Raw genomic sequence first — 15,132 nt, forward strand, 5'->3', positions numbered from 1 at the left:
GATACCATTTGGAGTTAATTAGAATAGAATTGATCATTAATACCTCTTTTATCGATATGCCACCTACTACTAATAACTAGTACTATCTACTACTAGTAGATAAACAGCCCTGGAGGCCCCCAAAACAGAGGAAACGTCAGCTTCAAAGATGGAGATAACATATACTATTACCTCAGGCTGGCATAGAACTACTCAGGCGGGGTTTTCTCGACTCTCCAGGGCTGTGTAGTAGCCTAGTAGGTAGTAAAAGAGAGACAGCGGGCACCTCGGCCTTCAACCATATCGGCCCGCAGATTTTCCGAGTCGCGACATGTGGATAGCTTCAACCTACCTTCTTCCCGGCCAGCCCTCTAGACGAGCAATGAAGATGATGCACTGAGTCTAGGTGGGTGCTCTACTACTCTAAATACCACCACCAATGACTGGACCAATGTGCTAATTGTGAATTAGTCATTCTAACCATCTCTATCGACCCAATTTCGCAGACCATCCGAATTGTCCAAACTTCCCCCGATTACACAACACGCATTGCCACCACTGGTCCATCTGAACCAGTTAGCTCTGACTGAGCACAATGGCAAACCTTCGGCCCCGATCGCTCGCGCTCCGCGCACTTCGCGCAGCTCCAACCAGCTCCGGGCCCTTATATCGTCACACCTTTCCTCTTCCCTCTCTCCTACCACGAAGATCTCCCAACAACCGATCGCATTCTACATCATCCGTCTCTGCCGATGAGGTCTCGCATTTCTCCAAGCTCGCCAGCTCCTGGTGGGACCCCATGGGACCATCACGAATCCTCCACCTAATGAACCCCCCTCCGTCACGAATTCATTGCGTCGTGTCTGGCAGACAGTGCGCCAGTTGGCTCCCCAGTTCCCCAATCCTCAAACCCCGAGACCGCCGCGAACCTCGATTACCTCGACATTGGCTGCGGTGGGGGAATTTTTGCCGAATCGCTTGCGCGCACCATCCCGCTCGATCGTGTAGCCTCAGCCCCAACGCCCACGCGTGCCGCTTCCATGACAGCAATCGACCCAACCACAACACTTATCCAGATCGCACGGGACCATGCACGCATGGATCCCACCGTGGAGGCACACATGCGTAGTGGCCGCTTCCAATACCTGAACACCACACTAGAAGACGTGCTTGCTGGTTCCACTCCCGCTTCCACTTCCGCTTCTGCTTCCGCCCCCGCATCCTCATCCTCATCTTCACCAACTGGACACCAGCAATTCGACATGGTCACCCTCTTTGAAGTAATTGAACACATCGACCCAACCACCACAACACCCCAAGCTTTCCTTGCAAACTGCCTGCGAGCTCTTAAGCCCGGTGGCTGGCTCATTGGATCAACCATCTCACGCACATTCCCATCTTGGATCTTAAACCAAGTCATTGCCGAAGCACCTTGGCCCATTGGCGTCGTACCACGCGGCACGCACGAGTGGAGCAAGTTTGTGAACCCCTCGGAATTATACTCCTGGGCGCAGGAGGGTCTCATGCGTGCTGCTGATACAAACGTGACCCGCGCGGGCCCCGCTGCACTGGATGGTATGCGATGGAAGTGCGTTGGTACTATTTATGTGCCTGGACTGGGTTGGAAGATCGTGCCTGGGTCCGAGGATTGGGGGGAATTACTTCTGGGCTGTGAAGAAGGGTATTTGAGGGCGTAAAATAGATATCCTTGTAAGATACATACATTATTTGTACTATAACTTTACTAGAAGCAAGATTTTTTTTCAAGAGCAACATACTGGTAACTTGGTGGTGTTTGTTCTGATCATAAAGTAGAAAATTGAGTAGCTTTCCAAGGTTTATAGCCTGTATCCAACTTCATGCTGGTATGGATGCCCGATATTTTCCAAGGTTATTTCATTGCCCAGGTGCCTACCTGGGCTTGTTTAAGGTTTCCCAATATTCAAACGTGACCTTGAAAGGTTCAATTTCACATCTACTTGTTCAAGTTCAAATTGTCTGTGCAGTCTAGTAGACCAGACTTTGATGCCACTGCAGAATATCTCGACAGATACAAGTTGACAACGTGGTGTAAACCGAGGCATTCTCGTTGAGTTTCATTCAAATCATAAGTCATAATCATACAACTCTCGAACCCTCATGCACCAGAAATGTCTAGTATGCAAAGGCCCATGCCATGCAAAGCAAAGCACTCCCATTATTAGAAAACAAGGAAGAAGACACCAATCCAATCAAATCAACCGTCATTCACTTCCTCCCCTTGCCCTTATTTTTCTTCTTTTCCACCTCAGGCTCAGGAACACTAACAGTTCCCTGAACAATATCCTCCGCCTGGCCCTGCAACTGCTGCGAGCTACTGATAAAGAAAGTCAAATCACGATTCTGATCTTCCAAATCCACCTTGGCAGCCTTCAGCGTGGTATTCTCTCCAGAAAGAAGATCCAGCCTCTCTAAAAGGGACTGATTCATAGTCTTCTCCTCGCGATAATCTTTCTCCATCCGCCTGGCAAGTGCCTCGAATTTATCCGCCCTTTTCTCAAGACGTGTTCGATCACGCTCGAGACCCGGTATCGTCTCAGCGGAGAGAGCATCATATTTAGACTGAAGCTCTTCCAACGCCATCGTAGTCTTGGACGAAGCCGCCTCGGCTGCAGCTGCAGCCGCACTAGCCTGCGACGCCTTATCCGCAGCCCGTTCAACGATCTCCTCGAAATACGCGCGTTGACTTTCCAACTGGCTCGTGAGGAGGTGGGTGTATTCTACGCTCATATTCTCAAGTTTCTCGCGCGGGACGGCGTCTTCCCAGTCTGGTGGATCCAGCGCGGAGTGATCTGCAGCCGGGAGTTCGAGTAGTTTGCCGCCTGGTTTGCTTTGGATGATACGGTGCACGTATGCGTCGCCGTCGTAGTCCCAGACGCGTTGGGAAGTGAGATCCATGGCGAAGGCGTGCGAGGTTTGTTTCCAATGGTCGAAGGCGTGGGCGCCATCGTATCGGCCGCAGCCGACGCTGCCGCAGATCAGACATGCCCAGAGGTTAAGCTCGGATTGGCAGACGCTGCACTCGGCGGGGTCTTCATCTTCGCAGGGCACTTGGCTGGTTTTGCGGAATTCGTCTTGGGTGTAGCGGCAGACGGGGCAGCCGCTGCCTTTCCACTTTTGGAGACACGTGCAGTGGAATACGTGTTGGCAGATGATTGTTAGTAGACCGGTCGTTTCATCCATTCGTTCGAGGCAGACAGGACATGTTGGGAGCTCGATGAGAGCTGGTGTTGGAGGGGCGAGGGGTTTCGAGGATAAAGTTGCTTGTCCGGTTGATGAGACAACACCGTGTCGGGGCGTGACTTGACTGCTTGAAGGCGGAAGGGCGCCAGAGTCGGACGAAAATCCAGAAAGAGATCCCGGCTCAGCTACCTGAATCTCAACCGACTTGACGAAGACGACATGGCACGTTTCAGGCTACAGACAGTTAGCAGACCGATATAACCCCAAGCAACAAAAACAAGGAAAGAGGGGAGACATACCTCCATGCTATTGAAGACCTTCCCATTCCATTCTTTCTGCCATTCTCTCGCCTTCCTCCCACTCCGAAACTGCATCAGAACCATGTACCGATTGGCACGCGAGGTCCTAATCATTCGAAAATGACAAACATCATCAAGAGTCTTCTCGCCCACAAAGCCAAGAAAGTCAGAACCAGAAAGATAAGCCGGCACAGCTAGAATGCACAGCGTCGTGCAATCCTCCTCTGGGCCCTGTGCCGAAGACGACGCCATCACAGGAAACGGGTATCCCGATAAATCAGTGCTCCGCGCTCCAGACCGCGACCTTCCATGTCCATGTCCATGTCCGTGTCTGGTTCCATGCTTGCTACTCGCGCCCGGACCACTGCCAGCAGCGATAGCATCATAGCCCCCGGAGTCAGGCCCACGTCGCGCAACAGCAGCAGAAGACCCTTTCAAATAGGTCGGATAATCATCATCATCGGCAAGAAATGACGACTCCCGCGCATCGCGATACAAATGAACGATTCCCCAGATACTCTCGCCAACCTTCTGATCGAGAGGGATATAGCGACCCTTTGTGCGTACTCCGCCCAGGATCTCAGTGCCGATGCCCGCCGCCACGAGGTTATCTTCTTCCTGTGCGGCGCTGCGGGCGCGGGCACGCTTCGGCGGACAGTCGGGGGTAACCATATCAATGCACTCGATGGCAATATTGTCGAAGCGGATGTCGGTGGAGTTATTGGAGGATGATAGTGAGGTAGATGGGTTGTGTGATGAGGAGGGGCTTTTGCTCGGTGTACTTGTAGCTGTCTTTGCGCTGGCGCTGGCGCTGGCGCTGGCGTTTGGGTATCCGCTATCACTTGATGAGTCAGGGTAACGGTGTCGTGATATTCGGTTGAAAGTTAGTTCGTTGTTGGTATTTGCGCTGGAGGTGTGAGTGGACTTGGAGCTGGCGATGTTCTGGAACGGGCGCAGTGCTTCGTATGCGGATTCGAGAGCGAGCGAGGTTGACGGCGACGAGCTTTGTGGGCCGGGAAAGAATTCAAGAATCAGATGATAGAAGTAGGCGGGCATCCCGGGCGATTACACCCTTTGCACTGTGGATGGGCATCAATAAGATCGATTATCTGGGGTTGCAAGCCATAGGAACTTCCCAGAGTTTCCCCATAGGGTCGACGTGGGTTGATTGCGATAAGGCAATGACTAATCATCCCCGGATCTGCCAGTTCTAGGGCAGCCTTCAAGTTTGGCCAGGGTGGCGAGAGGCAAAACTGTTTAGTCCGTTTGATTTTGACACGGAGTGGCGATAATTGAATGGCTTGTGCCCAGGCTGTCAGCGAGAAACATTATTAGGGTGGGAATAAGCGACGGGTCTACGTGACGAATATTGACTATGAAGTATATGCATGTTTACGTGGGAGAGATAGTAGTGAACCGCAAGAATAGCGAGTATCAATTCATAGATAATGGACTATGGAGCACCATCAGGGGTGTCCGAGAAAGAGAAGTTATGCCCGTAAACCCATCAAGAAAAAAAAAGGAAAGAGGAAAGAAGCCGCAGCCTCGAAACCGACCAAACGCCATGCAGGCCACAAAGGACCTCTCGTAGTCGAGCAATCATAAAGAGCGTTTACTGACCACCCCGAAGACGGAGCACCAAGTGGAGAGTAGACTCCTTCTGAATATTGTAGTCGGAAAGAGTTCGGCCGTCCTCCAGCTGCTTACCGGCAAAGATAAGACGTTGCTGGTCAGGGGGAATGCCCTCCTTGTCCTGAATCTTCGACTTGACATTGTCGATAGTGTCCGACGATTCCACTTCCAGTGTAATAGTCTTGCCGGTCAGGGTCTTCACGAAGATCTGCATACCACCACGGAGGCGGAGAACCAGATGCAGTGTCGATTCCTTTTGAATGTTGTAATCGGAGAGAGTGCGACCATCTTCAAGTTGCTTTCCAGCGAAAATGAGACGCTGCTGGTCAGGAGGAATACCCTCCTTATCTTGGATCTTGGACTTCACATTGTCGATTGTGTCCGATGACTCCACCTCCAGAGTGATGGTCTTGCCAGTCAGAGTCTTAACGAAGATCTGCATACCACCACGCAGGCGGAGAACCAGGTGAAGAGTAGACTCCTTCTGGATGTTGTAATCGGAAAGGGTACGGCCATCCTCAAGCTGCTTGCCCGCGAAGATCAAGCGCTGCTGGTCAGGAGGAATACCCTCCTTATCCTGAATCTTGGACTTCACGTTATCGATGGTGTCGCTAGACTCAACCTCAAGGGTAATGGTCTTGCCAGTCAGGGTCTTAACGAAGATCTGCATACCACCACGCAGGCGGAGGACCAGGTGCAGAGTAGACTCCTTCTGGATGTTGTAATCGGAAAGGGTACGGCCATCCTCAAGCTGCTTGCCTGCGAAAATCAGGCGCTGCTGGTCAGGAGGAATGCCTTCCTTGTCCTGAATCTTGGACTTGACATTGTCGATGGTATCGCTAGACTCAACCTCGAGGGTGATGGTCTTGCCGGTGACTGTAGCGGGTTAGCAGGGAAGATTCAAAGGGAGGAGAGCAGAGGATGCGATGTTGGCAAGTGGCGGTCAACATCGCGACCAGGCCGCATCGGGTGCGATGCGGCCTTGCCGGAAAGGCAGGAAGGAGACTCACGGGTCTTGACGAAGATCTGCATGATGATAGGAGTGCGATCAGGTAGGTTGGTGGTGTGGGAGAGTATGCGATATGATAAGGGGGAGTGAGAAGAAAGAGAGAGAGAGAGAGAGAGGGAGAGGGAAGGAGAATGGTGGTGAAAGAGGGGAAGAGGCCTTAAGTATGAAAGCCGGGAGGGGGCGAGAGTTCCTTAGTCAGGTGTGGCAGTGACAAGTGACAAACGAAGATGGGAAGTTGCTAGAAAGCCGATGAGTCAAGAGGAACAGGGTCATTGACGCCACCAGTGGCCACTCTAGGCTCTTCTGGTTCTTCTGGTTATCCCCGGCATTGGCTGGTACCTGCCGAAAAACTCCATCTCGGATTCCTCATTCTACTAGTACGCTACGCTATAACTATCAAAGTTTTCACCCAAGTTGCCGCTCCGAAACGAGTGCCGTGTTGCCGGGGCGCAGGGCGATTGCAGGCAATGAGCAAGTACGAAGGCAGCCGTGGCTGGGGCAATGACGTTAGTAGGGGCTTATCGTAAAAGGAGGGGGTGGACCAGGGCGTGTCCACATTTGAGGACAAGATTAGACCACCGAACTCCATTTGAGTGACATTCTGGCCAGTGAGAATGTCTGAAACCATCGCGGTACCCAGTGATGCACCCGAAGTGGATTACGTACCCATGCACGTGACTATCAGCTGACCCCGGATCCGGACGACTGCCGAGTACTGACAGTGCAGTATACAGAACTACAGGAATATACGAGGATCTACTCCGTAGTTAGTGGATAGACGCCAGTGGCAATGGTAGATCCATTCAGGATATATAGACACGCAGGCCGCTAGGAAAATTCCACCCATCCCGGACGCCTCTCGGCACGCCGGTTTCACTAAAAGACATGCAATAAACAAGAAAAATTGCGACAACAGTTGGACACGGGTGCCCACGCTTTTCCCCTGGCACGATCCCTCCCCGACCGAGGAGAGGGACGGTCAACACACACGGCTTCCCAGTTCCAAGCTGAAACCGGGACTGGTATTGACCGGCTAGGTGCTGTCACAATGAAATTCGAAAAAGAAAAGAAAAAGAAACAAGTTATAAGTCGGCCGTACACAGTCATAACGTTCATAATCCTCGTTCATCGCTGAGAGCTATGCGAGCAAGGTATAACCACAAAAGACAGTAAAAAACACAGTAGGTTGAAAACAGTAAAACAATGGACAGGAGTAGACACCAAGGAGAAAGGAAAGGTTGAAAGATAGGCGGTTGCTGGGAACCACAATGCTAAGGAAACAAGAAAAACCAGAGGTAAATAAAAGAGTCACAAAGAGCACAAGGGGTTCGATCTCACTAGGAGAGAGCCCAGGGGTTAGTTTCGTAAAAGAGCGGGGGGGAGACGCGCTCGCGCATCGTCACGACCGTTTCGCGTGAGGGGTTAGTTTCTTGAATTCTTGTCTCATCCAGGGCGTGGCGAAAACAAAAAAATTGTTGACGGGAAAATCTTCAATCGCTGGACAGCAGTCGCTGAGGGAAAACAGTAGTCGTGGGTGAAAACATCATCGTTATCATGCGCATGCGCATCATCTGGTCGTCTCTAGTTCGCACGAATAACAAGGCGGGAAACAAATTTGTTGGAAAGGCAGTCAAAATCATCGCGGTTGAATTTGGTGCCGGTGCGATTACGCAGATAGCTCTCTGAGAAGAAGGTTAGTACTCTGAGGGGACTAAAAGAGAAGAGCGGGTTCAAAATGCTTACCGTGCTGCTCAACATGTTGGCGAACCTCGGTCATGGTGTTGCACACGTCCGGGTTGGAGTACAGCAATTGGTGGTGCTTCTGCGAGTCCCACTCGGTAAAGGGGGGCAGCTTCTGGGAGATTGCCTGGAACAAACCGACAATGACACCGACGGGGGTGGTCTCCATATCAGTGCAAAACTTGTCGACGGCAGCCTGGTCGGGTGTGCGATAATGGCAATCGAACTGCATCTCCTCCCATACGGCCAGCAGAATTGAGGCCAGGATGAAGATAGTCGGCCAGTTCTTCAACTTATCACCACTGTACACACTCGAGTAAAGCGAGGAGAGCTCCTCCAGAACATCCTTCTGGAGTTCACGCCACATGCTCGCCATCGCACACTTGATCTGGAAGTTGATCATCACTGGGGCCATGGTCTTGCCACGGAACTTGGAGCCTGGTTCTTGGATCTTGCCCATGAAATCATCCTCGGAGCCCAGTCCCTCGACCATCGTAACGTGAAGGGTCAGGTTATAAGCGATGATCAGCTTCAAGGCCTTGCGGATGACGGGAAGCTTAGTGCGGTAGTAATAGCGGAACGCGGTCTTGAGCATTTGGGTGAGGAACGGCGTTCCTTCAAAGTAATCGTCTACGAACTTTTCGAAGGTGCCGTTGCCGTCGATATGTCGATCCAGGTAGTCAGACAACATGGCGTGCGAGATGCCCTCCATTCCAGCGGAGAGTTTGGCGGTCTCGACTTCATATTCTGTAGGCTCGCGGTGCAATGTTTCGACCCAGTCGATGGTAAAGCACTGCTCGTCACGGACGTAGACCTCGCGAGCGTTGATAGGTAGGATTTGGCCGTAGCCATGGGTGATGAACAAGGTACGTTCTTGATCCGAGAATCCCTTGATGTTGCCAACGGAGAAGCCCATCGAGATGTGTCGCTCGTAGTCCGCCTTCCAGTCCTTCATGAAATACCCAATCTCCTTGATGTCGATGCGGGTACACGGCACTTGCCACAACCTAGCGTGCGACGGCTGACATCCGGCACAGGGCTCGCCTTTGTCACAAGTCTTCTTCAGGAACTTACAACGCAAGCAGGCACGCAGTTTCCGGATCTCACTGGCTTGCTTACGCTGGTCAGGCTTGAGAGGGCCCTTTCGCTTACCAACCCGCTTCTCAGAGTCGGGCTTGCCGGTCTGGGACTGCTTGCGGACCTTGGTCTCTGCCGTCTTGGCTGCAATGGGACTCTTTCTTGATGGCTTCCGGCTGGGCGGTGATGCTGAAGATTGAGAGCCAGAAGAACGAGTTGGCGAGGTAGACTTCTTGATAGGGACCGGGATAGGCCGCACCATGGCGGTGCTGGGGCTGACAGCTGATGGGGAGCGGGATCCCGGTAAAGAGCGTTCGTGGCGTACAATGGAACTGCTGGCTGGCGAGGTACCTGCGAGACTGACGCCATGGGGGTTGTTGTATGGCAGATCCATGTTGGTCTCAGAGCTGGGAGAGCTGATCGGATTGGCAAGGTCGACAAAGCTACCGTAGGAGGTCGAGTAGGACGATTCTGAGAGACTGCGGTCGTGCAACGTCTGGGTGGGGTTGACGAATATGCCTTGCTCGGGGAAACCAAAGTCGAAGGAACGCCGGTGATCCACCGTGCTCCAGCCATTATCACTGCTCGATAGGGAACGGACTTCAAGGTAGGTGTCTGTGGGCGAGCTACTTTCCAGAACCGGGTGCGGGGCCGCGTATGAGACATCTGTGAGCGAGTTCGGGAACCCCATCAGATCCGTCTGGAAGTCGTGATAGGTGAATGGCACCATGTCGACAGGCGCGGAGAGGGGTAGGTGATAGGAACTGTCGACAAAACCGGTGCTCATATGTCCGTGGGGCCCAGACATGAGGTCCACTGGGGAGGATTGGATGGCCATGCCATAGCTAGCGGCGGTAAACTGCGGTGCTGATGAATGGCCCTCGGGCGAATATGGTAGATGCTGCTGATGAGGGGCCTGGAGCTGTTGAAATTGCCAGTCGACCAAGAGGTTGGGATCCTGGGCCACCGACTGTTCCAGGGGGTGACCGCTTGTTTGTAGAGGCGACAGGTCGTGGGCTTCGTCTGACCGGGAGGGGTGTTGGTCGGCCGCCACAGGCCATGTCTGCTGGAGATAGCCTCTGGAGTCGTAATCGACGCCGATGAGGCCGTCGCTGGATAAATCGACATTTGACATGGCGTCTTTTTGATGCCAATAACGTGGGAAAGGCAGGAAGGAGAACAAGGGAAAGGACCAGCCTGGATGAAAAGGCCTTCTTCAGAGAGAGTCACACAGCCATGAGAGAAGTGGGCGAGTGAGGCGGTGGGGGGAACAAAGCAGCGGTGAGCAGAGATGCGCTAGGGGAAAATCGTGTGGAGAGTGGAGGCTGGCTGATGCGTGCGCTTTGCTCGCTGGCGTCGATGGATGGGGCCATACTGCCACGCGAGGGCTGCGATTCCTCGAGATTTGTTGGCCCAGCAGAGATTTGTTGAAGTTGGAGACTTTGGAGACTTGGAGAGGCAGTGCGAATCGCTAGTTTCTGGTCCCATGATCCCGCATGGCCGGAATGCGGCCTGGGTCGCTGGTCCCCCCTCTCCCCGGGTCGCCTGGCGGGATGAGATCCTTTATTTTAGTCTTCTTTTTGGTCTGTACGCCAGTTGATCAGAGTTCTGGTATTTGTTTTGGTGTATTTGTTTACTGGAAGAGGATGTATGTAGTGCTGGACCAAATGAATGGGGACCGTGGGAGAGAGTCCCACGTCTCGCCCACGGGAATGGCGGGACGGGAGATCAGTGGAGTAACCGAGTGTTGAAAGGCTGTGGCAATAAGTCATAGGTATGACTGGGAAAGGTCCAGCACACAATCCTCCAGGACCGTGCATGAGCCGATCTGACATGCGATCGTTGATAGTGCAATGTGTCCCGGTTTGGGCCCAATCATCGTGATCGGTGATGTGCACAACGCCCGTGATTCGTATATTCCAGGGTCTCTCCCTGGGATTCCCTCATGGACGGTGGGGGCCATGCAGAGAGTTTTTTTTTCCTTCTTGTTCCCAGTATGGAATAGACATAATCATGACCTGGTCCGTAAGAAGTAGATTGGCCACGTCGAGGCTCGGAGCGGGCCCCGAACAGGTGGACAGACAGGGATAGGCCGATGACGATGATCTCTGCGAAGCATAGCTCGGCGAGTTCACGTTTAGCAAAGTGTGAGAAGTATGAGCATGAGCATGAGCATGAACCTTGATCATAATCCGGGCAGAATGTAAGTTGTCGACAGGTCTAATCGTTCGGAAGGCGAAGGGGTTGAGTTCTTGCACGGTTGGGCCATCTGCAAGCAAGAAGCAAGGAGGGGAAGAGAAACAAGCCACTCTGCACGATGAGACACCGCGATGACACCACTAGCCACTTTGCGTGTGCAGACGTAAAAATTGGATAGATCACATCAACCCCGTGTACTCCGTACTCCGTGTACATACATACACTTTGTATGGACGGGAGTAGTGGAGTCGTGACATGCAGGCGCCGGAGGATTCAGTTTAACTCCTGCACACTGTCAAGGATCCATATTTAGAATCATTGGCTATAATATGGTGTAGCCATGTTGGCATGCTGGCAGACAAAGACTGCAGTGCAGTGCAGTGCAGTGTGCGGAGTACTGGAGTAACGAGTTGGGCCCGCCAGAGGGAGAAGTCGAAGTGAAGTGGAAGTGGAAGTGGGGGAGGCAGAACGCGGAAGGGAAGGGAAGGAAGGAAGAACAATGCCAACGTCAATCCTCGACGGGTTCATTCATGGAACAGCAACAATCAATAATTCCCCCATTGGTAACCCTTTCAGTGCCATTGACTTCTTCTTGATTTATATCAATTGCAATCCACCATCCTATTTTATTCAATTCCTTCTAATTCATATGCCGACGGTCGCGGGGAAACGTCGCAACGTTCGCTTCCCATTCGCACATCTTAAAACAGCACCCCTCACCACGGCACAGAAACCGCAGAAGCAGACCCAGAAACAAAATCAGAATCAGGAGAGGTGCCCGGACACTCGCTCCACTTCATCTCGAGGCTGGAAAATGGCCAGTCAAGCAGCTCCTCACCCGGGGACCCCAGCCCTTTTCACGCAGCCGCCGCCCATCCGCGACCCGCTCGTGACAGAAACCACCGATCTGCAGGACGCAACGCTCTCCAAATGCCTGCCATTTCTCAAGGGTATCTCCGACCTCCAAAAGGGTCCCTTTAATGCATGCGGTGTGTCTGCCCTCCAACGGGACGATCATGTCGAATACCTCTATGATTCCTTGGAAGATTATCCCGCTGGCTTCGTGGCCATGGATTCCAGTCGCCCCTGGATGATCTACTGGGGGTTGGCAGGGTTAATTCTTCTCTGGGGAGGATGTCAGTCGGGTCCATCAACGGTGTGTTATTTCTTTTTCCTTGTTTGCTTTTTTTTCTCGTTCACCCAGGCCATGTGGTACGGCTGCTGAAATTTTTACTTTTTTCCGTCACCAACATCATTGATTGTTTCATGGATTCAATCGCTCCATTGCTACAATTTTATTCTTATTTGGTTCTTATATCGATCTTTGCTTTTTGCTTTTTGCTTGTTTCCACCTCTCTTTTGCTGCGAAGACTCGAACGCTACAGGAAGCAAGATTCATTGAGAAACATGTCACTAACCATTCTCCTGCAGCGTGATTGCATCAATCCGGCCCATGCAGAACCCTACGGGTGGCTTTGGTGGCGGGCATGGCCAAATATCTCATCTCGCTAGCAGTTATGCAGCCGTTCTGTCGCTCGCAATGGTCGGGAGCTCGGACGCTTTCGCATTGGTGGATCGGCAGGCAATGTGAGTTATCGCCTCGAGGGTTTGCCTTAGCTTGTTAAGCTCGTGCGTCTGACCACTCTAGGTGGCAATGGCTGGGCCGCTTGAAGCAGGCTGATGGAGGATTTCGCGTTTGCGAAGGCGGAGAAGAGGACGTGCGGTAAGTCGCCAGCTTCAATCGATGCAAGATCTAAGTTTTCCTGTTTTGTTCTAATCGTTCCCGTCATTGCAGCGGCGCATACTGCGCATCGGTCATTATATCACTGTTAAATTTGCCCCTAGATTTGCCTCCCACTTCTGAGGCTCGACTCGCGGGCTTCGACAATTTAACAGATGGCCTTGGGGAGTATCTGTCGCGATGTAAGATACCTCCTTATTCTAGTACCATGCAATTTGCGTAAACAACTTGTATTAACCCGACTTAAAAGGCCAGTCTTTTGAGGGTGGTATCTCCGGGAGCCCCGGTGTTGAAGCGCATGGTGCTTATGCTTTCTGTGCATTGGCATGTCTTTCCATTTTGGGTCCTCCCAAAAAAACCATTGCAAAGTATGACCTCCCAATTGTTCATCTAGATCTGTCACACTGACTTCGCCTCAAGGCACATGAATCTACCCCTGCTGCTGTCTTGGCTATCTGCACGTCAGTATGCTCCAGAGGGTGGGTTTTCCGGGCGTACCAACAAGCTCGTCGACGGTTGCTACAGTCACTGGGTTGGCGGATGCTGGCCACTATTACAATCCGCCTTGGACGGCAAGCCGCAATCAGCTAGTGCACCGTCAACAACGGTTGGCAGTCTGTTCAGCCGCGAGGGGTTGGACCGATACATTCTCGCGTGTTGCCAACACCCCCAAGGGGGTCTCCGCGATAAGCCTGGAAAGTGAGTACTTGTGTACCCGGGTGCACTTTGATATTTGTTTGCAGCAGTCACTGACCGTCACACTCAGGCATGCGGATGCTTACCACACCTGCTACGTTCTCACGGGCTTGAGCGCAACACAACACCACCATTATCGCACGGACTCCAGCCCCTGTGCCAACAAGAATTTCTCCTCGGCATTTTCGTGGCAGTCAAAACCAACTAGCGCCGATGAAAATGTGTTTGAGAAGAGCGATCGGTTAACGGCGTTCCACCCCATCTATGTAATCCCGCACCAAGCCGCCGAGAAGATGCGGCTCTGGTATGAAGCGGAACCCTTTGCAACCTAGCGGCCGAGGGGCGTGAACTGATCCCCATTCAATGGTGAAACACAACCTATCTGGCTTGACACCTTCATGGATGGTAAAGCTCCATGGGCTTTACGAGGAGGCTGAGAATGGCCAACGCGTCCGACCTGCAGGAGTCATCTAAAGAAGGAATTGTGCCGGGGAGGCCCACCACAGCTCCGTCCAAGGGGGTTTGGATAATATTGTATTTTTACTTTTTTTCACTCCCGGTCGGGGCTCCCCGTGGGAGCCACGCGGATGATGAGTCCAAGCTTTACGAGCTGGGGGAAGAGAGAGAGGGAGATGGAGAGAGAAAGTGCTAGAATCAGGGCATGCGAGATGCAAGGGATCAATCTGGCCAGTGCGATATCGGCAATGATGGGATTGTACTCCGTACGCGTTGTAATTTAATTTCTCTGCTAGTCCAAGCAAGTTTCGGATACTACTACAAGGAATATTGGCGTTTTCGTTGCATTGAGGTCTGTATGTGACTCTAGAATCGAATGCCAGTGCCAACATAATATACTCCATACGGAGCAGTGAAGTAAACATCAACCGTATTGTAGCCGCCCGCTCCTCTCTACTGCAGCAAAATCAACATTGTTTGCCATTCACTGACCTGCACGAGGCCCAACTTGGCAAAAGTCATCGTCACTGCAAATAAATTGCTCCCCCACCGCATGCCAACTCATCACTGCGTCTGATGCCTGTCGAGTAACTTTGTCCGTTCGATTCCATTCGAGGCTGCGATCCCGAGCTCCGAAGTTGATCTGATCTCTTCCAGCGCATCTCCGGGTGGATTAACAAAAGACGAAAATAACTTCGACATCCTAAGACTCAAAATATGATTACGATTTCAATTACAATTCCAAAGGATCTCAATTCCAGGCGCGTTCTGCACAACATCGTCGAACCCGGGTCCTCCTTGGCGCCAACAGAGTGCGCCAATCACGCCCATCTTGTGGTGGATTCTTGCAGCGCGCCTCCAGGAAGATCCAGCGGCAAAATTTCATACTGCGTTTACTGCGGGGCGATAGAGAGGGCCCAAGCCAAAACTCAAACGAACCGAGGGGCAATGGACTTGTTCCGTTTCTGCAGATTATCTTCATTGCCCAGTGCCGCCTGTCCATTCTCTGGCCCCCCTGACGAAAACCCCCCAATCGCCGCATATTTTGATAGCTTCAGGTCAGGTACTAGATTTGGTCAACT

General features: G+C 52.3%; 4 protein-coding genes across 4 annotated transcripts; 2 read left to right on the plus strand and 2 right to left on the minus strand.

Moving 5' to 3' along the window:
- Positions 1 to 574: 574 nt before the first annotated feature.
- On the plus strand, positions 575 to 1,676 carry N7481_005749 (3-demethylubiquinone-9 3-methyltransferase; the record flags this gene model as incomplete). The annotated part of the gene is given in 2 exon segments (XM_057264968.1): positions 575 to 840; positions 854 to 1,676. The coding sequence occupies 2 exon segments, from the start codon at positions 575 to 577 to the stop codon at positions 1,674 to 1,676; spliced, it is 1,089 nt and encodes a 362-aa protein (XP_057122688.1).
- Positions 1,677 to 2,226: 550 nt separating this feature from the next.
- On the minus strand, positions 2,227 to 4,556 carry N7481_005750 (putative RING and UBP finger domain protein; the record flags this gene model as incomplete). The annotated part of the gene is made up of 2 exons (XM_057264969.1): positions 2,227 to 3,435; positions 3,501 to 4,556. 2 exons carry the CDS (start codon positions 4,554 to 4,556, stop codon positions 2,227 to 2,229), a joined length of 2,265 nt encoding a protein of 754 aa, XP_057122689.1.
- A 3,166-nt stretch (positions 4,557 to 7,722) lies between these two features.
- On the minus strand, positions 7,723 to 10,093 carry N7481_005751 (Zn(II)2Cys6 transcription factor domain-containing protein; the record flags this gene model as incomplete). Its single annotated transcript, XM_057264970.1, has 2 exons — positions 7,723 to 7,823; positions 7,885 to 10,093. 2 exons carry the CDS (start codon positions 10,091 to 10,093, stop codon positions 7,723 to 7,725), a joined length of 2,310 nt encoding a protein of 769 aa, XP_057122690.1.
- A 1,713-nt stretch (positions 10,094 to 11,806) lies between these two features.
- Positions 11,807 to 13,926, plus strand: N7481_005752 (CAAX farnesyltransferase subunit beta RAM1; the record flags this gene model as incomplete). The annotated part of the gene is made up of 7 exons (XM_057264971.1): positions 11,807 to 12,261; positions 12,589 to 12,744; positions 12,806 to 12,880; positions 12,953 to 13,080; positions 13,149 to 13,266; positions 13,319 to 13,597; positions 13,665 to 13,926. The coding sequence occupies 7 exons, from the start codon at positions 11,807 to 11,809 to the stop codon at positions 13,924 to 13,926; spliced, it is 1,473 nt and encodes a 490-aa protein (XP_057122691.1).
- Positions 13,927 to 15,132: the final 1,206 nt, after the last annotated feature.

The sequence above is a fragment of the Penicillium waksmanii genome (assembly GCF_028829765.1).
Source record: "Penicillium waksmanii strain IBT 27052 chromosome Unknown utg000005l:1.0-5232799.0:1.0-5237142.0, whole genome shotgun sequence".
NCBI lineage: Eukaryota > Fungi > Ascomycota > Eurotiomycetes > Eurotiales > Aspergillaceae > Penicillium > Penicillium waksmanii.